Genomic DNA, 24,692 nt, shown 5'->3' with positions numbered 1-24,692 from the left:
GTGTGTGTGTGTGTGATGTCTAAAGAGAGTAAGGAGCACAAACCTTCGGGTTTTAAGAAGTGCATGAAATGCTCCCAAAAGATGTCTTTAACAGATGGCCACAGTAGCTGTGTCTACTGTTTAGGGGCCATCCACCTGCAGGAATCGTGCTTGTTCTGCCATGCTTTCTCTCCTAGGGTGTTACAGGAGAGAAAGAACAAGCTTATACTCAAGGGTCTACTAAAACCATCTTTTGGGGAAGTTCTGTCCAGTTCTTCGGCTTCCTCCAAGGCTGGCAAATCTAAGTCTTCATAAAGGCCTTCTCTGGTGCCAGCTGGTGTCTTGGAGCCGCCTTTTAAATGGTCAAAATCTGCCTCCTCGACTCCACTGCCTTCGGAGCCAGAGGAGAGCACTATTGTGGTGTCAGTCGGTTCCAAGTGTTTCTGAGCCGATCTCGGAACCAATTGAATCTGCTTCTCGGAGCCGGTCTGTGGATTCCCTACCAGTTTCCATGTTACTAAAAGTCTCCAGTGCCCCCTAGATCATGATCCCCTACTATGTCTTCCAGATCTTCCAGGAGCCTTTCGGAAGAAGATGTGGAGAGGGTAGTTTTGAGACTCCTAAAGTTGTCTGCCTTATCAAAATTATTGTTGGCTCTGACCCAGTTGGCACAGGAGCCACTCAATCCAGCTTTGCCCTTGTCTGCTATTCCTCCACCGAGCCATGTTGGCCCTTCGGAGCCAGAGTGCTTGGTACCACTGAAGGTACTGTCGGTTCCAGCTTCCTTTGTCGCTGCTTTGGAGCCAGGTTCGGCTCCGACATGCTCAGTGCCGTCTGTGTCCAGGGGCCGAAGCTCTCCTGTTGGTGCTGACAGGGAGGGTAGGGAATCTATCTTCTTTGGTTCCGAGCCTTCCTCTCGGTGTGTCGGCCAGGGTGAGCTCGGACCCAGAATCCATCTCTGAGCCGACTGCTCTGGCTCTGACGTCAACCTTTGTCTCTTCGGAGCGGGGGATGTCTTCGGAGCTGGAGAGGTCTGCGTTTGAGATGATGAGGAGCATGCTATCTCATTCTCCAGCCCCTACCAGTGGTACCAGCACTTTTTCCCCCGAGAGCACTCACTACGGTCTCAGCCCCTACTCTCTGTGGAGACAGCAGAGACCCTCAGCCTCAGGATCCATTGGCTGTTGGCCCCCACTCTTCCGAGGCCTCCCCGGAATGCCCTTTCAAGGAGCCTCCCCGGAAGAGGCTATGTAAGAGGAAGCATGTTGACTCCCAGGATGAGTCCTTGACATCGGACACAGACTTCAAGGAGTCTGAAAGGTCCCCCAAGTCGTCCTCTGATGTCTCCTTCGTGGATCTTGGAGATTCTTAAGCAAAGGTGCGACTGGCTCACTGTCAACCCTCCTGATGAGTAGTTGGTGTACCTGAAGGCTTTCGGGTCTCAACTTTCTGCCTCTTGGGTGTCTCCACCTTTTGACAAACTAATGGATCTAGTTAGTCAAAATGTGTGGGATACTCGCCATGGAGCCAGTCTCCAGGAGACCCAGTAAGTTTCTGTCTGCCCCTCCTGGTAAAGAGTTTTTTGTCTATGGGCGTTCCCGTAGATGCCCTGGTGGTGGCAGTGGCCACAAGGAAGGAGCTGGCGGAGACTTCTGTTCATCCACCAAATAAGGATTCTCGACAGATGGACATATTTGGGAAGCGTATCTTTAGTTCAGCGGCATTTACCCTTGGATCGTTGAACTATCTCACTCACTTCACGAGATTAGAGAGGGATCTCCTCAAGGAGTTAGAAGATTCTATACAAGGTGCATGTACTGAGGGAGTCCCTGACAAGATCTCTGCTCAGCTGTCCACCTTAAGTTCTATAGTTAACTCCTCCATGCGGCTTATCTCCCTATGTGACTGGAGCGAGTAGAGCAGTGGGTTCAGGAGTTGCCCTAAGGCGTCACTCCTGGATGCGCTTGTGTAATTTTGTGGAACCGGAAGTCTACTTTCACCAATGCCCCATTTGATGGTTCCTCATTGTTTGGCTCCAAGGTGAAGGACACCCTCACTAGGTGTGAGCAAGAAGGAAAGACGCTTTCTGCCATGGGAGTAAATTTTACTGTTCCCTCTCGACCATACCTCAAAGGTCAAAGGAGTGGTAAAATGTGGTTCAAAAAGTCCCAGAGGGTCTTTTCGAACACACAGGGTGTATCCTCCTTCAGGGGAGGAGGAGGAAATGGGAGACGTCGCCCTTGAGGCAAGGGTGGTCCGCAATACCAGCAAGGCCGTGATTCCTTTCGGGGACTGCCTTATCAGCACTCCTGATGTGAGGCCCGACTGCGTTTCTCTGGGAACGGTCGGGGGGTCGCATTTCTTTGTATCCAGAAGCCTGGCTAAATATCACTCAAGACAAGTGGGTACAAAAAGTTGGTTACCAGAGGCTATATTATACCCCTTTCCCTTCCACCATTTGTTCCTAAGAAGATCCCAGTTGTACCACCCAATCACAGGGATCAGGCAACTGTGGAGATCAACAAGTTGCTTTTAAAAAGAGTCATCCAGTCTGTCCCAGGACCATATAGGATCTGGAACTTTCTCCGGGTTCTTTTTGGTACCAAAACGAACTGGAGATTGGAGGCCAATATTGGACCTCAGCAGGTTAAATGAATCCGTGAAGGACAAGTTTTGGATGGTAACTCTGCAGTCGATACTCCCGTTGTTAGGGAAAGACTATTGGATGTGCTCTCTAGATCTCCAAGACACTTACTACCATATAAAAATGGACAAGGCGTCCAGGAGTCGTCTACACTTCCGGCTGGGAGCCAGTCATTATCAGTTTTGTGCTCTGCCCTTTGGTCTCACCACAGCCCCTAGGGTGTTCACCAAATGCATGGCAGTAGTGACAGCTCACTTGAGACATCAAGATTTCCAGGTGTTTCCGTATTTGGACGACTGGCTCCTGACCGCCCCCACCAGGCATCTACTCCTCCAAAACAGAGACGCCACTATTCAACTTTGTGCTTAGTTAGGGATCTACATAAATTGGGAAAAATCTGCATTATTGCCCTCTGTCTGTGATTTTTATAGGTGCAGAGGTAGACACAGTGAACATGACGGCTCATCTCCCCGCCGTCAGGGCACAAAACTTAATCTTTCAAATTCAGCATCTTCTTCCATTGCGGAAGGTCAAAGCGAAGTGGATTCTTCAGCTCCTCGGGACTATGGCTTCCACCATTCTATTAGTACCATTAGCCAGGTTGCACATGAGAATTCTCCAGTGGCTTCTGTCTTCCCAATAGTCCTTCCAATATCTCCCGCTGAGTCATCCTATCCTGCTGACGGAATCATGCAAGAAGGACCTTCTTTGGTGGATAGCTCCCAACCAGTTGATCACGGGCGCTCCCTTTGTTCCTGCCCAACGTGTTGCGACTGTGACCACGGATGCCTCCCAGATCGGGTGGGGGGCATGATCTCTGCAGGACTGTCCAAGGCACATGGCAAGAACACGAGGCTCACCTGCATATCAGTGTTCTGGAGATGAGGGTGATGCTCCTGGCGTTGCAAGCACTTCAAGACCTTCTTCCTCTCGGGACTATTGCGATCCAGTCAAACAGCATGTCGGTAGTTTGGTATATCAACAAACAGGGCGGTACCAGATCTTACCCACTCTGTCGAGAGGCCATGTGAGTTTGGGCGATTTCTTCCCTGCACTTTGCAACGCACATTCCAGGGACGACCAACGTGATAGGCGACAAGCTCAGCCGGACGAACCTACTGCCTCACAAGTGGTCTCTGAAACAGGAAACAGCGGAACAGTTTTTCCGCAAATGGGGACAGCCTTGCTTCAACCTCTTTGCCAGCCCAGTCAGTACCAAATGCAGCAGCTATTTTTCCCTCATTTCCCCTCCGGGGGAGACACCCAGAGACACTCTGGCTCACGATTGGCCCATGGGACTTCTGTATGCTTTTCCTCCATTTCCTCTCATTTCCAAAGTGATTCAGAAAGCCAGTCGGCTGGGAAGCAAGTTGATCCTCATTGCTCCTTACTGCCTAGTCAGGTCTGGTTCCCTTTTCTCGAGCCTCTTCTCCTGGACGATCCTTGGATCCTGGACCCAGCTCTGTTGACTCGCATGTCAGGTTTGCTACATCCCTCAGTCCACACCCTCAGGTTGACAGCATGGCTGCTCCAGTTCCATTCCTGGTTAGGCTTCATGATGTATCATCCTCAGTATCACATGTTCTTATGTCCTCCCATAAGCCTTCAACTAGGAGGCTGTATGGCAGTAAATGGAAAAGATTTTCTATTTGGGCACAGAAAATTAATGTAGATCCCTACACTGCTTCTATCCCTGTGATTTTGGAATTTCTCTCTGAGCTTTTTCAGCAAGGAGCTGCCGCCAATGTCGGAGTCCAATTGGTGGTGATTTCTCAGTTTCAGACTTAGGGTTTCCAGATAACAGTTTAATGTTTCTTAAGCTATGCAAGACCTTTTTGAAAGGAATCACTCTTTTGAGACCACCACTGCAAGAACCTGTGGCTTCTTGGGATTTAAATTTTGTGTTGTCCAAACTGACTTCTCCCCTGTTTGAACCTTCACACTCCTCTTCATTGAAATTTTTGTCTTGGAAGACTTTGTTTTTGGTAGCTATTACGTCAGCTAGACTGGTATCGGAGCTACAAGCCTTGTCTGTTAAGCCACCTTATTTGAACTTTCACAAGGACAGGATGTCACTGCGTACTAATCCCTCCTTTATCCCCAAAGTTTTTTCCCCTGCTACCTTAAATCAAACCATAGAACTCCCAATTTTCTTCCCTAATCACTGTAATGCAGCTGAGTACCGTTTTCATCAGCTGGACGTTCATAGACAACTACGTTTTTATTTACAGCGGACCAAGGAATTTAGGAAATTGGATAAACTTATTCATTTCCTTTTCTGACTCCAGATTGGGCTTACCAGTTTCTAAAGTGACACTATCTAACTGGATTTCCAGTTGCATAGCCTTTATATACAGTTCGGAGGGCATACCTTTACCCTGCAGGATCAACGCTCATTCTACCAGGTCACTGTCTACCTCTGCAGCCTTTCAAGCCAGGGTCCTACTTGATAATATTTGTGCAGCAGCTACGTGGGCTAACCCTCACACTTTTATTACACATTACAAATTGGATTTAGCTTCCAGGGATAGAGCATCCTTTGGCTCCACGGTGCTTAGGAGCATTTTCCAGTGAGCCACCCAAGAATAAGGCGCTAGGGACACTGTCTCATATGTAAAAATGAAGGTGAGATTGGACTACACAACATAAAGAAGTTATGTACTCACCATAACGTTCCATGTTGGTAGTCCATCTCACCCTTCATTTTTACCAACCCGCCCTCCTGCCCCCATCCTGGAAGATCTGGAGATAACAATAATAATAATTTGGTTTATCTTTGGTTGCAGACCCTCTTGTATTGGTTTGTCTGTTATGGGTTTTTTCTTCTAGTGAGCAGCGTACAAGATCTGGGGTTTGTACTGGTGCACTATGGGATACCTGCTTAGCCACGAGCCAACCAGAAGTCTTTGAGCTTGTAAATCGGCAGAGTTGGAGCCGAGGATTGGCTCCGAACCCTTATGTAAAACTGAAGGGTGAGATGGACTACGAACATGGAACGTTATGGTGAGTAGATAACTTATTTTTTTATGCTGCAATTTCCAGAGATGTAGCACAGCTGTAGCATTGTTTAAAGTGTAGGGTGTCTGCCATTGCTTCAGATAGTAGCACTCCTACTTAAGCACTCTATTTTCCTACGTCTTTCCTTGCATTGTTGCCCCACTTACCTGTTCACTTCTGAATGCCCCTGGACTAAATTTTAAAAGTCTTGGGCTGCCTCCTATTTTCTCTTACATTCCAGATCATGTCTTGCTGTGTTGCAGCAAAGCGTTTAGCATATGTGGTTAATACAGCATAATTGTGCAGTACTTACCCAAGCACTGGGAAGCAGCAATATTTTGAGGTTTGGTCCTGGTCAGAGTGCCTTCACTGTGGACTCTGCGTGTCTTTCTATGATTGGCTAGCATGTTTTGCTGAGTGATTTAGTTTAATCTTGCATTCCAAGGATAGTTGTGTGTGTGTGTGTGTGTGTGTGTGTGTGTGTGTGTGTGTGTGTGTGTGTGTGCTCACGTGTACACGTACATGCATCTTTAGTGGACTGGTATCCCATCTGGGATTTGTGCATTAAGTTCATTGCTTACCAGGATAAACTCCAGTTCAACTGCAGCCGTAGATGGCATACAATAAATTATTGGAAAATGGATGGCTGGTTCTATGGAATTCACTTCCTTAAGATTAGTAATTGCAGTGTAAGTGTTTACTGCACCATTATATTAATGGGTAGAATGTCAGTCTGCGCTATAATTTAATTAATTTGCTCATAAATTGTAACAGTTGTGCAGACGTCTTAGTTTTTATACCTAGCTTTGAGTGAAAAAAGAGCCAGTTTGGCATAGTCCACTTCTTATGATTGGAGCTTCTGAAGTTAACACCATGTGCCTATTGCGGTCCAGAGAACTATTGGCAGGAGTTCCTCTTTGGTTAATGCACATTACTTTTGTGTTTTAAAAAAAAAAAAAAAAAAAAAAAAAAAAGGGCTTCTTATGCATTTTATGCTCCGAAACTCTTTATATTTGTTGCTTAATACGAGTAAATGTGAAATATAAATGTTTGTACAGATGTGAAGTAGATGCAGTATGTCCTTGCTGTTACATGCTTTATATTGTATGTGAATGGGATAATCTGCACAGTGTAGTTTAGTGTTTTATTTTGTCTAGTCCGTACTAGATCAGATGCTCTAGATACAAGAGCCTGACCAGGGGAGCAGAGAGGACTTTTTTTTGGTTAAGTTCTGTGGTTAGGGTATAGGTAATGAATGTAGTGGCTTTTTAAACCACCTACTTCTGCAAAATTGGGCTGTAAAATGTCTTGCAATTACAAGATGTGCTATAATTAAATTGATATTTGTGATCTCCTGGCCGCCAGTCTGTTGGAGACATGTGGCATGATGCTTAACAAGTCAGTTCCATGGCAACAAGGAGGTGGAGCTTTGGGCCTCAGGGGCCACATGATTGGTTAACAAACTGGATGTGTGTGTCGAGGCAGGGCAAGAGGGAGTAGCTGCTGCATCTCTAGCATATTTATTGTGAGAGAGGTTGGTTCCATCCCAGTTCACTGCAGATATGTACTGTGTATATGAAAGGTTTGGTGGGGGAGTTTCCTTGGAGAGTATGGCACTCTAGCCAGATTAGTGGATGTAAGTAAGTGATCACTGCAGCTGGACCATCTAGCTAACAGAGGGAAGAAGGATGTTAAGAACGAGCATTACAAAAAAGAAAATCATTCCAGCTCCCTTTTGAATAATGACAGTTTCTTGTCTGTTGTTGACATCCCTAGACACCAGGATGCAGAAAGCATGACTAGGCCTTAAAGGGATGGGGACCTTGGTGGTCATTGGGAGGAATGGGTGCCCAAAAGTTAGAAATGATAGAATGGTTAATAACTCTTGATACAGATGTATGTGAGCATTATAAAAAATATCTGACATAATGTGCTTAGTGTAGGTAGGTGGGATATGCTGTGCAAAATATGTAAAAGTGAGAAAGATATCATCTGCCTGTGATGTGATTGGTCAAACCATTTACAAATGAATGATACAAAGTTAAGAATAGTGTCTTTATTCCTGTATGTTATTTAGTATCTGTATGGTATGGCCAAGAGCCCATGGAAGGATGTTCTGTACGAGGTGAATAATCTTTGTTGATGTGTCATTCTAGGATGCTGGAAAGGGGGCACTTAACCCAGATAACTGGATGCCTGAGGTATGTTTCATTTTATTTTAATTCTTGTATTATGTTCTTGGGTATGTGTAATCTGGCCGGTTATTTCCACAAGTTGCAGCACAATTGTGAGGGGGGGTATATTGCTGATGGTGGCAACAGGATGTTTATCTAGCATTTTATATCCTGCAGAATCAGTAGCCACTGGGAGCATTGGCATTAGAGGCCAGACCAATGCCCAGTCTTGCCAAGGGAACTCAGTGGAAACTCTCAGATTAATGCATCAACAAGCAGGTGAATACTGAACTGCCTTACTACCTTCTCTTGTTTTTCATTGCACATGATTTCTTTGTAGTCCTTGCACAACTTGAATATAACTGCATGGGTCCAGTACTTTACACCTACAAGTGTCTGATGATGGCCTGGTATATTTCTTTGCGGGTCCAGTACTGACGACTTCAACACCAATGCAGAACTTAGATGATCACAGAAGGGTGTACTTGGGGCATTCACCCACTCAATAAAGAGTATTTGCACATCTGATGTGTGAATGCCTAACTAATAAAGAAGTGTAAACATGGTACCCGTCCAACGGAACTCAAATGACTAGGGGTGGTTGATGTAACCTTGACTGTTAACTGATCTCTAATGCATAAACTTTCCAGGACAGACAGGTGTGGAATCATTAATACTTCCCATCCATTAATACATGACTGATTAGTTGATTGTGTTATGAAGCTGCATTCAGGAATTGGCATGACCACAGCACTGAAACATTAAGCATCTTAAAAGATGTAGTGCAAAGGTTTTTGAAGTGTTTTAAGTTAAATGCACTTAGAACTGTGATCACATCTTCACTGATGCAATCACTTTTCTGTCACATTCTATGTTAACATAACTTTTAAAACTCCCGCTGAGAGCAGAAGTGTATTGAAAGCACCTGACAAACAGAGAAGTTTATTGCAAATACCTACTATCATGTCTTGTGTACATACAGGAAGTACCGGTTTAATTTTGGGGGCAGTCAGTAATAGAGATAATTGATAAATAGTTGCAAAACAGTTAATTTCCAGATTAGTAGTTTGGCAAAAATTAATAGCTGTATGTTTTCCTGTGGGTTTTTATTTATAAGACAGTTAATGAAGGGGGGCATGTTGTAGAAATTTAGTTTCTATGAACCCCTTGCATCATTATGCTTGCTACAGTAATTGTATGTGATAGCATATGAGGGCAGGTGCTTCTAGTAGGATTCCATGTTCAGCAGAAGTTAAAAGTCCTCTCAAGATGAAAACATGAAAAAAATACTCTTTGTAAAAGTGTGACTGCATCTGTGAATGTGTAATTAGCATTACAAGTACATTTAATGCTTTTTAATTCTTTGAATAGATTTATGCCTACCCACAAGTAAATTAAGAACGTTTGGTATAGCCAAATGTGTGAACAACTGTTAACTGGCTGCACTGTATTTCTGCTTACTGAGATGCAAGAATGTGTGTGTACATGTGTGCCTTTCTTCTGTCTCTGACATTTTCATGGATTCCAACCCCCCCCCCCCCCACCCCAAGTGTCTGGATCATGCTGAAAATATTTGCGTTAATGGCGAAGCATGAAGAACAAATAATTTTACAGATTTGCTTTGTGCACAGAAGTGCATCTTAACAGAAATTATTTATTTTATTGACTGACTGTGAATAGTTCTAGTTTTGTAAATGTGCTCCTGAATTGCTGTCCTAGACCTTTTCTCCGTTTTGTAAAACAGCAAGTTGGGAGATGTTGTCTGGATTTGCTCAAACCCCAGGTGACGAAGTTGTATATTGGGAGAACTAGGAAGAATAGCAGCACTTCTACTGTTGACAGGTATTTGGTAATCCTTAGACTTTTTATAAAGGACAAAAGAGAGCATTAAGGACAGCATTAATTCTGTACATGATTTGTGCTTGTAATCTTGGTCACTGTTTTAACATTTCAAAAAGGGTTGGTCATTTTGGGACAATTACCTTTACTAATGTGGATGATTTTTTTCCCTGGCACTCAGAAAAAGTTGTGCAGTGTGGAGATAGATATATAGCTGGTTACAGTTTAAAGCACCTGCTTTGTTATATGGTACAGGCAATGGTTTGGCAACACCAGAACTAAAAATGTGAGAGTGGAGAAACTGTATCAATACCCACTGAGCAAACCACCTTTAAGGGTTTGAATTACTGTGTCTGTTCAGCACAGTAAAAGTCTGTGCTGCTCAGTTTTGTAGTTACAGCCTCTTGATTTCTGTAAGAGGGCATTTAACAAGTATTATTGTTCAGAGTTTGTGTTGTGCTGCTAAAAGAGCCTATTACTTTGTCCTCTAAACAGGTCTTCTGAATGCCAAAGGACATACTTGTGGCATACAAATAAGGTGTACGGGGGGGAGGGGGGGCACTTCATCTTGCCCCCCAAAACACACACACACACAAAATTTCTGTGGTTGTTGTCACTGTAACAATTGCCATTCTTTACAGTTCTGCTTTTGTGGCAACCTGGCATATTTGCTGTTGATGAACTCTGTATTGGAATTGTGACTTTAGTGCCACACAGCTCTCTGATGAATTTTACTTTGAAAAACGTATACAGGTACTCTGCTTTCCCCTCCTACCTTGTGTGTTGTAGTTTCCTTGTGTTTGCATGAGACATGCACTGTTGTGAATCTTTCTGCTCCACATCATGGCCTTAATTTTCAGACTTTCCGCATATATTGTGACAGATGCATCAGCAGGTCACTGCTTTGCTTCTTCGCTTTTGCTTGGTGTATCTTCTTTAATTGAATAGTGATATTTCAGTATTACTTTGAGTTTTATTTATTTATTTTTTTCAGTCAGTCAACAAGAAGGTCAGTGTTGCTTCTTTCCAAAAGTATCCTGCTGATCAGATGTGAGATCTGTGGTGGCTGATAAGTCACTGCCAGGTCATATACTACGTGCCTGTAAGGTCCTGCACAAACTGGGTACTGCTGCCAGTTTGGAAGTTTTTGAGCCTTTATCTCTTGGTAGAGCCCTCAAATTAGCTGGTGAGGGGGCTGTTGACTGTCTTAAATGTATGTTTGGAAACCTGTGGTAGAGAGCGTCCTTGGCTTAGCCTTGTTCTGATCCTTTGAAATCTGCTATCTTCTCTGATTTGGTCATGCAGTAATGAGGCATCCTTTAGGAGAGCTCCTCGGTTCCATCTCCTTAGAAAAGCGTTTCTACACCTTGTTCAGGGGTGGTCTTTCCTCCTTTTTATGTAGTCTTCCTGACAAGTTGCCTTTATCACATTTTGTACAGAACCTTTATTTGTACAGCGCTTATCAGTGAAGCATTTAAATTCCTAGTAAACAAAGAATCTGTAGATAACTATCTTGACAAATTGGGTTCTTCGCCTCTTGAGTCTGAACTGAACAGTCATTCCTGGCTGTTTAATTTCTTATCTGATAGGTGATTTCTGCCAGACTTCCTGTTTGATAGAGAATGCAAATGTGTTTCCATCCATCTAGGAGATTGTTTCAAGTTAGATTTTAACAAACTACATTAGTTGTTTTGTGCTACTGTGGTGGTGGTGCTGCGGTAGTGTTGTCACCTCACAGTAAGACGTTGTCCTGTTCGGTTCTCAGCTAAAGCGTCTTCTGTGTGGAGACGTGCGTGAATGGGCGTACCTTCGTTGAAGGTTGTGTGTCAGAGCTGGCAACTTGGTACGTAAAAATCTACTGCCAATCATTAGCGGACCGGAGTTCCATTGTGGCGACCCCTAACCGGGAAAAGCCGAAAGATACAACAACAACAACATTAGTTGTTTTGTACAGAAGTGATGTACCCTCAGCATTGTCACTTAGAGAAACCAGTATCTTATACAGCAACAAATGGTGTTACACCCTTATGTTTTTGACTGCATAATTTGATTGTGCTGATTGCTGTTTGCAGTCTACTCTGAAATACATTACAAATGAAATTTACAGGATACTGGTGACAGCTGGCAACAACTTAAATGGACAACCATATATTTATTTTAATTTATTTAAATATTTATTTTCTTAGAAATAGTCTTAGCTGAATAGTTGTTGGTGCATGTGGTTTGACAGACGTCACCACTAAGAGATTCAATTTACAGTTTTAGCCCAAGCTACTAAACTGTTGAGTTAACAACTCAACAATGGGAAAGGCCCCTTTCTTATCCATAGACTATGTTCTTGTAAATGCGGATTTTCAGGTTTCTTATTTACATTGTGCCTCTTCTATTTACTTTGTTTTCGTCTCCATGTAAAGGCAGAAACGGATTCAACCATCAGATGAGTGGCTTGGCCCGTTAAATGTGTTGTGACTGTAGACTAAGTTGTAAACTTCTGTCTCACCTGTGATATTTATTACCTCAGGTCTGTCCTGTGTCATCTTAAATTTCTTTAACTTCACCTCCCATCATCACCTGAAAATGGATTTTCTTTCACTCATACTCGTATTTTCTCCACAACATATGTATATGGGTGAGAGTTTGTGTGTAATATAGATATATAAATATATAGTGTGTGTGTGTGTGTGTGTGTGTGTGTGTGTGTGTGTGTGTGTGTGTGTGTGTGTGTGTGTGTGTATGTGTTCACTTCTAAATCTTGAAAGCCCAAAGTCCTGAAAGTTCAAAATATTGAAAACTCAAAATACTGAATCCCATAATTTCGAAAAAACACAGGACACCAACACTTACTATATTCCAGCACAAGTACATACAGAAACCTATTCCTGTTCTTCAGCTATAAGCAGAGGGGCAAGCCCCCATGCACCCCCACTACTTAAATATATGAATTCCGAGATCGCACTCCACAGAACAAAATGGCAAGCATACCATTACTTGCTTCATGACTGCCTTTTGTAACCTTAGTCATGTTCGCTTCTAATTTGCTATACTACAACATAACTCATATTAGTGTAGTGAAGTGTGATGTTGGAGTTGAAATATTTAGGTAGCAGGGGTTGTGGGGGGCGCAGCCCACACAAAAGGGGGGTGCAGGTGGAGTTTGTTGGGGAAGAGTAATATGGTTTGTCTTTTGTTTCTGTAAGATGTGTGCTGGAATATAGTAAGTGTTGGTGTCCTGTGTTATTTTGATATTATGAGATTCAGTTTATTGAACTTTCAAGATTTTGGTCTCAGTATTTTGGGATTCAGGATTTTGGGCTTTCAAGATTTAGAAGTGAAACTCTCTCTCTCTCTCTCTATATATATATATATATATATATATATATATATATATATATATATATATATATATATATATATATATAAAATTATGTATAAAATCTATTCACACAAAATACGTGAAGTATTTTTTTAATACAACTAGTTTCCCCCAGTCGTTTTCTGATCCTCTCCCTCCTTGTTCTCGCACAGCAGTTTTCCCAATTTTCTTAAGACACTGGACAGAAAGAGCTAAAACCAAATGCAGATGTTTTCTGGATTTGGTGGGGGCTAATAAAATTGGGGAGGCACTGGAAACAGGTTTTCCATGGTGTTTGAAATGGAGTTAAAAGAGAACCGGTGGAATCACGGTTTGTTTTTAACAGCCTGCCCTAAAAATGGGGTACGATGCCTAGACTGTTTGGTGCAGACAAGGGAGAGAGAGAGAGAGATTCGGACAAATGGGATTCCACAGTGTGAGAGGGAGTAGGGTACAGGGGGGAGAGTACAGTCTGACTTAACCTGATGTATGTAGTAGGAAACATAATGGAATACTTTCTGAACAAAAGGCTATCTAGTAACCAGTGGGCATAGGCCCCAAGGGTAGCATGGAGTTGCAGTAGAAAAAGTAAATGATGGAATCCTTTCCGAGTGAAGGGCCAAATATCTTAATAGCTAGTTGGTAAGGACCCAAGGCTAGCATGATGTGACAGTACAAAGATCATGTCAAACATTTATATGGTTTTATATATCAATCCATATACTTGAAATGGAAAGGTGTATTCCCTGGCCATACATTAAACCAAGCTTCACACTCCATAATGCTTGAAGCAAAAAGTTTTGTCCCATGTACATGCTTTAAGCCAAGCTTCCAGAATCCATATGCTTAAAACGAAAGGTTTATTTAATGACCATGCATTAAAACCAAGCTCTAGAATTCATGTTCTTGAAACACAAAAGGTTTATTACATGGCCATGCATTAGTGATCAGCTTGACAAAAAATGTTTACTTTGACCACTCTGTAAACCAAGTACCACAGCCCATATGCATTATTATTTATTTATCTTTTGGTGGGGGGGGGGGGGGGGGTGATTCTGTGACCACACAATTAAGCTAAGCTCCACAATCCATGCACCTGAAACAGGTTTATTCCGTGAACATGTATTTTCTGTTTAGGCCTCATAGTTTTAAATAAGCCAGACTAGTTTCTCTGATTCTGCCACCTTTGTATTTGTAGTACTTCATTTTATCTCATGTGGCAGCATACTAGAAATTTCAGCCACGTTCCATAACTGCTTCTCTGTTTTTTCTCCTTCTGGCCTTAACTTCTTTACATTTCTGAACAATATTCCAGGTTTTGTTGGTCGGATGTTTTGACCATTTTTTGCATGGACTTTTCCCTTCAAATGCAGCTTTGTTGACGTCATCCCATAATTATCTTCTGGTAAAATGGCATTTGCATCTAATGCAGCAAATCAGTTTTGCAGTGTCTTTGAACTGTGGGTGGTATATTTTCAAGGTTATGTTTTTACCAAGTACCTGATTCTTACTTTTCTTCAAGTTTAGCTTAATTTTGTGTACTAGTAGCTGATGATCTGTACCACAGTCAGCCCCAGGTTTCGTTTTTGTCAATGCAATTGAACTTTATCATTTACTTCCACAAACCTAGTCTATCTAGTTTCTCTGCAACCTACCGGGGTGAAGTCTCAAGTGTGCATTTACTGATTGTGCTTCTACAAGAAAATTTTAACATGAACAGGTTTTTATAAAATTCTTTTAGATGTATCCATTGCTTCAGACAGGTTTGCTAGTTTGTCACCTTCTTCAAAGCTTCTTTCATCAGATAAGGAGAGAGAAATTATGGAAGGACTTGGTTAGAAAGTTTATACTATTTACACTTTGGCTATCAGAGCTATAAACTGTCAAACACACACATACATACATACACACACACACACACACACACACACACACACACACACACACACACACACACACACACACACACACACACACACACACACAGGTATTCATTGGCCCTGTTTTCACAGGCCTCTCAAGCTCTTTCTCAGCTTCCAGACTCTGACCTAAAAAATCAAGTTATGTCTCTCTTAGCAGCTTCTTCACAAGTGACTAAACACACTGTTTAAATGCAGTTGTGATGCAGTTGAAGCATCCTCTAGAGCAGCTGCTTCTGGTTTTGTCCTTAGAAGACACTCTTGGTGAGACTTCAACCTTTACCATAAGACATAGCCTAGAAATCTCCCGTGATCTATGATCCTGTGGACTAGGAGGTCATTTTAAGCCTAGCAGTTTCAATCCAATGCAATACCGTAGAAGTATTAGTACCCACGATTGCATTTAGTGATGACTGCCCATGTCCAGGGGGGTTGTGGGCGCAATCCCCCAGTAAGAATTTACAGTGCCTCATCCACTCATCCAGATTCCTCTTGAAGAGTGTCATTGAGGAGCTCTGTTTCACATGAATTGGTGGCTTGTTCCAAAGACATGGCAGTCAATGGGAGATAAATCTGTTCCTCCAGCATGTTCTATTTAAGTTGCAGGCCATATTTAAGTCCCTGGAATGGGTAGCTCTAGACCCATTTGATTTACAGATATGCAATAAGTTCATTAGGTTTGGATCTTAGGTTGCTCTGTAGGCCAGGCATAAGTCTCCCCTAATACGTCTATATGGTACAGTGATTTTAGTCTGTCTGTGTAAGGCACATGCTGGAGGCCCTTGATCTTAGAGAGACCTCAAAGGTTTCCAGCAAATTTACTGTTGGTGCTTAGCGCGATACATACTGAATGGGGCATCATACTCGATATTATGGGCTGGATAACTGCCAAGTATAGGGGGGTTAACTTTTGCTCTTGAGGCGATGCCTTTACTAATCATGTGAGATACGTGGTATTTGAAGTTAAGGTCACAATCAACCTGTGATCCCAAGTCCCCTACCACTTCATGGGTACTTGGGGTATTATCTATTTGATAGTGTGAAGGGGGATTGTGCTGAAAGGAATGAGGTATTTCTTTGCATTCAGTTTGAGACTGTGACTAATAACGAGTCATTGGTCTGAGACACCCTCCTGGCATATACTGACATAATTTGGGGATTCAGTGATTGCACCCAGTTTCCAGTCATTTGCAAACGTGATCAGCCACAACCCTTTAGTTTTGACCTGAAAATCTGAGAAGTATATACCAAACAGTAGGGGGCCCAGCACAGACCCCTGTGGCACCCTGCTGTTAATTGGTCTGCTGGTTGATATGGCGTCACCCACTTTGATAGTGTGTCCGGTTTGTGAGCCAATTGGCAACCCATCTTACAGTGAAGGGATTTACATTCAGTTTGCTAAGTTTATCGGTAATGCCTGAATGTGAGATTGTGTCGAAAGCTTTTGTCAAAGTGTGCTGTGGGGACAGATTTTCTCTCATCAATAGCCTTGGTCACACTTTCAAAAGAAATCCACCAGATTTCACAGGCAGGATCTGCCCCTCACGAAGTTGAATTGGGTTGCATCTAGGGTTTGGAGGTCACCTATGTCTATTTATGAGGTTCATAATGATACGTTCCTTGCCTTGGAGATGAGGCTGGTCAGGCTTATGGGTCTGTAATTCCCTGGGTCTGTTGCTAGGTGTCTTTTGTGCAAGGAAATAACTATAACTGTTTTTCATTCCGCAGGAGCAAAGCTTGTGGTTGGGCTGTGGTTGAAAAGGGTACATAGTGGTGATGCTAGTTCATGTTTTAGCCTGTTTAGAAGACAGCCTGGGATATATCTGGTCCAAAGAGGTTGTGTTCTTTGACTTGGACAGGGCTTTGAGGACTTCCTCTTCAGATATGTAAGGTGGGGGGAAGTTTGGAGGAGGGTTTGTTGTAAGTTAGGAGGGGATAAGGGAGTGAAATTTTAACCAAACCTATCTGCTAGCAGGTTCGCTATTTCTGTGGGGTCAGTCTGTGATACCGTTGGCCATCAGTTCTGCACATGCTTGGGTCCTACCTTTAGCAAAGTTGATGGATGCACCTCTAGATAATGCTGCTGTTTTTGGTTCTGTGCTGCAGATTTATTTTAAGTCCTTACAAGAGACGGGAAAAGAACTTCAAGATTTGAAGCACCTTTCTTTGTCTCCAGTTCCAAAATTCCACAGAAGCTTTCCCACTAAGATTTCTTTGTTAGGAGACAGACATGTCCATCTTCTTCCACTGCTGCTGCTTCTGGTTCTAAAAAGACTGCAAGAAAACCTCCACAGTCTGACTACTGGTTCTGGCCCTTCATCCCAGCAGCCCTTTCCAGCAAGGCCAAGTAATCTTTGAATACCAACCTCTTCCAAGTCTTACTCCTCTCTCATCTATCCCTTTCCTTTCCAGCTTGGGCAAGTATAACTCTGGATTCTTGGGTTCTTTCTATTATCCATGAAGGATATTTCATGACTTGAAAAAAACTTCCTCTTTTCATGGTTCATAGATTAGTACTAGGCTAACTGCCCTTGCGAGCCATTGTAAGCCTAGCCAATTATCCCTTGTGAGACTCAAATCCTGCACCTTGCGTTTGCAAGGCAAACACCTTAACCATTAGGCCACCCTCCCACAGCCCTCTACAAACCAGTTGACTTTGTCTCCACGGGTTCTAAGCAAATTACATTCTCAAGGCACAGTTCAGCATGTGCCAGTGGACCAGGGAGGCAGGGGGTTTTACTCAGGAATGTTTCTTGTCCCCTGAAAAGACTGTCCTTGGAGACCAATTCTGGACTTTTCTCACTTAAGCACTTTCCTAAAAGTGCCAACTTTCAGCATGCTGTCTGTACAGACTTTTCCTTTGATTCCTCCTCAGTCTTACATGGCTTCTGTAGACATCAAGGATGCCTACTTTCATATACCTATCCATTCTCTTTACAGTACATTTTTACGTTTCTCTGTGGCTTCTTTGCACTTTTGAGTTCTCTGCCTTGCCTTTTGGCCCCTGTGATTGCTTTCCTGAGGGTCAAGGATATTCAGGTATACCTGGCTGACCTTCTTTTTCTGGCTCCTCAGTCAAAGCAGTTGATTTAAAGTCTCCAGCTTGCCATGTCTCCCTTGCAGAATCTGGGGTTTATTAAATTTCAAAAAATCTTTCCCCGTCACAAGATCACATCTTTCTAGGTTGCAGGTTCAGAACAGACCTCATGATGGCTTTTCTTCCACCAGAAAAAATGGGAGTCTTTTGCTTCCTTTTTTGAAAGCCTTCTGCCTCTTCCCTCCATTACAGCCATGGAGTTTCTGAGACTTCTACGGTGTATAGCATCCACAGTACCTATGCTATCCCTTGCAAAACTCCACATGAGGAAATTTCAGTGGTACCTAAAATGTTTGGTTGCAGTATGCTCACTCTGGAGTTTGTGATCCCTCTTCTCCAGTGCCTAAATTCTGAGCTCCTGTAGTGGATTCAAATTTTTTTTCTGAAACCAAGACTTACTCTTCATCTGCTCCAGCCAACTCAAGAGCTGGTCAGAGATGCCTTACACATAGGCTGGGGGGCATCTTTTGCATTAGAGAAGGTGCAGGGTCTTGAGCTCTTCTTTGTGTGAGAGAGAGAGAGAGAGAGAGAGAGACCAATCAACATTAATGAGATGAGGGCTCTTACTCTAGCTGTATAGGCTTTTCCTCTTCTCTTGCATCCAGGCCCTCAAAAGTGTTTACAGTCAACACTGCAGTCCTTTGGTATGTCAGCAGTCGGGGGGGGGGGGTAGTTAACATTTTACCTTCTTTGCAGGTAACCTTCCATGGCATGGGATTTAGCAGTTCAGTACAATGTAACTCTTCAAGTGGTTTATATCTCATCCACACAAAACATTGCGGCAGAGACACTAAGCAGGTCCATGACTCAGTACCACAAATGGATACTTCACTGTGATTCTGGACTTGGTCCTTCGGTGGGGTACTCTTTACTGGATCTTTTTGCTTGTCCTCTGAACAGACAACTTCCTCTATTTTGTGCCAGAGTCCCACGTTATCTGTTTTGGAAGGTAGACACAATATCTTTCTCATGGAAGGGGATGTTTCTCTATGCATTTCCCCCACTTTCCTCTCATTCAAAAAAGTCCTGTTCAAAATTCAGCATGATAAACTTCTATTTGTTCCTTTTCATCCCAGGTTTGGGTTTGCCTATTTTTAAGACAAATTCTTATTGGATTTTTAAGTTGATTTCTTTTCTGACTTTCATGGTAAGACTCTTTCTGCACCTGCTGGTGACTACCTTTTGGCCAAGACAGCATTGGTTCCCTCTTCTGCATTTAGCCAGTGGTAGTCATCGCAAGTTACCTCAGAGTGTAACTTTTCACACAAGACAAAGGATCTCTACTTCATCCATATCTATCTTACAATTGACGTGGGTGACAAACTTTTGATTCCTTTCATACATCTCTTTTTAGAGGATGTGCTTAGGGTTCTTCAGGAGGCTAGGAAACCCATTACTAGGAAATCTTGCTTATCCAGATGTAAGAAATGTTCAACTTGATGCCTTTCTTGATATCTGGAACCATTTTCAGTGGATGTTCCAGTAGTTCATTCTTCCTTGGGTGAGTTAGAGTGGTTTGGCCTATTCTTCAGTGAAGTTCACTTGTCAGCCATTTCTGCTGGTCTGCCTTTAACTCCACCTTTGGAAGTAAAACTTTTTCTTAAAGGCATCCCTTATATTAAGCTTCTCAGGAAACCAGTTCCACCTCCTTGGGATTTGAATTGTATCTGAGAGAAGCTTACTGTAGCCCCTTTTGAACTCGCAGTATCAGCTTCCTTTAAAGATTTGTACCTGGAAAACAGGTCTTTTGCTAGCTTTAACCTCTGCTAGGTGGGTTTCTGAGATTTAAGCTTTGATGGCTTCTCCACCTTTTCTTTTTCACAAGGATAGGGTATCTTTCTGTACAAATCCCTCCTTTATGCCCACGGTGATGAATGAGTTATCTGTTCAATTGCCCACTTTCTTCTCTTCAGCCCTCCAGTGAGGGGATTTTGTACAACTTGGATGTGCTTAGACAACTCAGCCTTAAGTCTTATCCAAATAAAATCTATCAGGAGTTCTGATCAGCTATTTGTTTCTTTTCATCCCAGGTTTGGGTTTGCCTATTTTACTAAGACGATTTCTTCTTGGACTTTTAAGTCTATTTGTTTTATGACTTTCATGGTAAGACTCTTTCTGCTCCTGTTAAGGCTCACTCCACTAGCTCTGTTGCTTCCTCAGGTACATTCTTTAAAGGCTTGGATACTAACACCATTTTAGAGGCTGCTACTTGGTCTTCTGTTCATACTTTCACCAAACATTACAAGTTGCATAACATTTCTAGATCTAGGGCAGGGTTTGCTACAGCCATTTTCTATGGCTTTGTAGAAAGCTCTTTTGTGTGTTCCTCCTCCCAGGGTTCTTACTAAGCTTTGGTATTCTCCCATATGTAAAGAATGCTGCAACATTGAATAAAAGGACACTGAATAGTTGTGTAAAATCTTACCATAACAATAGATGTTCTTCTCTTCTATGTTGCAGTATTCTACCCCCACCTCCACCCCCATACCTTGCTGTTTTTGTTGGATGGCAGATTTTGTCTTTTGCTCTGGTGTTCCTACTGGGCCATTTCAGTTCTGAGGATTGTATGTATGGATGTCCTTTTATGGCTGATGTTGGCAGCACATATGTGCGACATCCCACGTACCTGAAGTAGCTAAAAGCTGTTGTATGCTGGCCGGATGTCGAGTCGCTTGGGTGGAGGACACCTATATGTAAAGAATACTGCAACATAGAAGAGAAGGACATCTGTGTTTATTGTAAGATTTTACACAACTATTCTTTATCAACTTTTGCATTCCAGTCAACCGTAATTGTCTCGTCTTGCATGAACTGTCAATTACTTGCTTATGAGGTTAGAAGTAGGAACAGCTGCACTTGTGCAGACAGTTTTACGTTTTCATGTGGAAGTGTGTCGTTAGCAGGTGGTTAGTACTTTATATTACTAAGTATCTTTGTCAATCTGCATGTTATCACTATGAAATTTAAGCCAGAGGGACGACAGTGCAGAAGCTGTTGAGTGTAAATTAAAAACAAAATTCTGCAGAACGAAGTATTGTTTCCAGCCAATAACAAGATTTTCATACTGGGGGTTGTCATCTAGTTTAAACCATGTGGAATGGTTTTGGTTTTGCCTTGCCTTCTGTATTATAAGAATCAAGATCCCTCTGTTTATTTTTTTTCTGTCGCCTATCTGATCTATGAAAAGGTAATTCCTTTTTTGTAAATGTCATCCTCATGTCGCCTAGATATGACAAGATCTGGCAATTAAGTCATAACCCTGAACTAAATCAAAATGTTTTTTGCCAAAGTCTGGTCAAATTGACCAGACCAGTAAGTAGGATAATTTAGCAATGGTTTTGCAAAAGACAATGATAAACTTTTGGTATCATGGTTCTCTATAATACAAGTTCATTTTAGCTGTGCCGTTTTGGGACCACATTTGGGCATGGTGTAATAGATATAGGTAGCCTTAAAAAGCCTGACAGTTTTTTTTTTTTAAAGACTTGGAACATGTAGATGATTGGAAAATCATTGGAACACATTTTGATGGGACTGACCTTTGTACTCTTAATGATTGTAGCACAAACAGTATGTAAGGTGGGTTTAGCCATGATGGTTGTGATTCTCACTTCCATCTGTGTGCAAAAGATTTTCAGCAGTAATCTATTATGCCTCCATTTTAGCCACCTGGCTTTTTATCCAGTGACAATCTTTTTTTGCATTACATCCCTCATCTGACATGTCATAAGGAATAGGCACTTTTGGGCCAGCTCCATGGCAAGAAGCAGTGGAGACCTGACTGTGACCCTGGCCATTCTAGTTTGATTGATGAATCTAATATCCGAGTAGATAGCTGGTGGAATACGGCAGAGTGGCATTTTTCCCAGCTTGACTATTGAGGTGGTAAGTGTGGGTTTCACAGATGAGCAGTAATTGGAGAGGTGTGGCACTGCTCAGAAGTGTCCTGATGTATGTAGTGCACATATGAGAACTGGGGTAGAGCATTTGATAGGGCGCATATATGTATATTTTTTTTTCTCTGCAGCTGTTGGGATGGTGCCATACAGAAGCAACCTGATCTCCTCCCTGTATGTCGTCCTGTATTGTTTTACACTAAGGATTTGCTGATTTTTGGGGCTCTTGTCTGAAGGGATAAGTAATAGTTTTCCTATTTGTTAACCAGGTAGGCCCACTGGACACGCAGTCCATTTTCAGCAGCAACCCAGGAGCAATATCTGGTTAAGTGAGTTGATCAAGATCACACAGGAGGCAAACAAGAGCATCAAACCCTGTATCACAGGAACTGAACCTCACAACCTTGACCTCTGCATCAGCTGGTGTTGGGAAGGGATGAAATGATGACTAAAGAGTGTCTTTGGGAGACAGACTTCTACTTCTCTGGTCTGTTTCGTGTTATGGTCCAGTATGATGTCCTTGCGTATCACTGTTGTTGTGAGCTCCTGATTAGGATAGTCCTACGTCTGACCAGTATACCAAAGCCTTTAAGTCTATCAGCATCATACATATCAGATGTATGCTCCCTGCATCAGTGTTCGGGCATAAAGGTGTGACGTATGGCTGCACCAAACTCCGAAGTACATTTCCACTAGTCTGAGCACCGTAGTTGAATGTCAGTCTGTGTGCTCTTTTCTGTGCTAGTTATACTGAGCCTTTTTTAGATTATGTGCCACCTTGGGGTTCCTTTCTTTTCTTTTGTATTGTATTTTGAGAGTTCATGACTCCCAGAAAAGGGAAATGGCAGTGTGAGAGACATATTTCCCTCAAGGATTGTCGTCAGTGTTTGTTTTGTCTAATCACTTCTCAGGACCACACTCCTTGCTCTATTTGTTAGGTGTTTGTGCTGAAGACTCTTCATAGTGGTCTGTTTTCACTTTCTGTTTATCGTGAGAACCAGCATTTTAAGTTCTTGTCCCAGGGTACCATGGCTGAATCCACCTGCTCCGAGGTACAGCCTCTTCTTAAGTAAAAGGCCAAGAAACCAAGGTCTGATACTGCCGCTGTCCAGCCCCAACTGGATGTCTTTCTCAAGGTGGTTGATACCCCTGAAGACCACCTGGTGCTGACATCCATCCCCTCTGCCATGACCATGTTGGAGGCCAGCATGGAACAGATTTTTCATACTCCCTCCAACACTTTACAAACATCCGCCGCAGATGTGAAGGGAGAACCATGGATAATCATATCTGCAGGACCTAGGGGAATTTCCCAGATCTTAGGAAGGAAGTTCTTGGTACCTTGAGTGAGTTGAGGCAAGGTTCTGAGCCACTGAGGTTGGTTAAGGCAAAGTTTCTCCTTGAGGCAGAAGACTAAGCATATTTCACCCACGCCCAAGCATCTTTAGGAGGAGTGGCAGGATTTTATTTGGGACTTATTTAATGCCTTGATGGCTTTGAGACAACCCAGGAGATTTCTGTTCCTGCCCCTCCTTGGTCTTCTACTTCTAAAAGATCTAGGGAATCTGATTCCTTTGCTGAGGAATCAGAATCCGAGGAGGATTCCTTGGCCTACTCCTCTCAAATGCCTTCACATTTGGACTATGGCTCTAGGAAGGAGGAGGAGTCTTTAAGTCTTGACTGCCCTTGGGAAGGATTTTCCTTCAGGAATACAGTGGTTCGCATGATGGAGCATTTTAAGTGGGACTACTCCCAGGTTTCTGACATCCAGAAAAGATATGATGTGTTGTTGCAGATGGACTCTCCTAAGCCTTCTGCCATTCTACCTGTCTTGGCTGCTTTGCTGGATACTTTTACAGCTGCTTCATTGGCTCCTGGTTTCCCAACCTCCTACCCCCATGAAACCTGACCATTTTTATAAGATGTGTGAGGCTTTCAAGTTTCTTTATACGTGTCCTCCTCCTGATCCTTCTGTGGTTTCTGTTTCTGCTGATAAGCCTTCCTGGCTTTTGCCTTCTTGTAAGCTTCTTCCATCTGGCAAGGATAGTAGAGCTATAGAGAGGCTCAGGACGGAGGTCTGTATCTCTGCCGCTTTTGAATCTCTTTAGTACTCTAGTGGCTGTTTTTTAAGACCTTACAGGACCAAGGCAAGGTCATGAATGATTTTGAGCAGATTTCTGTCTCTCCTATTACAAAGTTTCAGAGGAATTATCATGCTAAACTACTTTTGTTCATAAACAGCCTTGTCAGCCTTTCAAAGGTGCGAAAGTTTCTAGGCAGTTTTTTTTTCTGGCAAGCCAACTCAAACACTTAGACATCAAAAATTAGCTTTTCAGAACAAACATGCCTTCATCTGACTTTCTACCCTCCTTTCCCCTTGGCAAGGGTCCAATGTCTGACTTTCTTTGTCACTCACTGTTTGGCAACAGATCATTTCAGACTCTTGTGTTCTCTCAGTCATCTGTCAAGGCTGCTTCATGGTCTAGAATTCCCCATTTCTCCACTTTTTGGACATTCCTCAATCCCCTTCAGATCAAATCCCCTATTTTCAGGGGTGCTGCAGGGCTTACTGGATCAAGGCACCAAGAGGTCCTAAGGGGTACATAGTCTTATTTCCAGGATGTTTCTGGTCCCCAGAAAGGAAGGGGTCCTGGAGGCTTGTTCTTGACCTTTCCTTTTTGAATACTTTTTTCTCAAGGTACTCGCCTTCAGGATGCTTTCCCTCCAGACACTATTTCCCCTTGTTACCTCAGGCCTGCCTTGTTTCTCTGGATCTGAAGGATGCTTGTCTTCAT

At 42.8% G+C, this 24,692-nt stretch overlaps 1 protein-coding gene across 1 annotated transcript in view; it reads left to right on the top strand.

Moving 5' to 3' along the window:
• Positions 1-24,692, top strand: part of TAMALIN (trafficking regulator and scaffold protein tamalin) — an 81,972-nt gene that overhangs the window by 13,453 nt on the left and 43,827 nt on the right. Inside the window, exon 2 of the mRNA XM_044083813.1 lies at positions 7,777-7,821. Within this exon, the coding sequence (XP_043939748.1) occupies positions 7,778-7,821 (44 nt within the window). The 5' untranslated portion in view covers position 7,777. The remainder of the gene's footprint in view (positions 1-7,776; positions 7,822-24,692) is intronic.

The sequence above is a fragment of the Protopterus annectens genome, chromosome 9.part0, assembly GCF_019279795.1.
Source record: "Protopterus annectens isolate FY-2018-M chromosome 9.part0, PAN1.0, whole genome shotgun sequence".
Taxonomy (NCBI): Eukaryota; Metazoa; Chordata; order Ceratodontiformes; family Protopteridae; genus Protopterus; species Protopterus annectens.
Note: the sequence above shows the minus strand (reverse complement) of the source record. Positions and strands in the feature narration are given on the sequence as shown.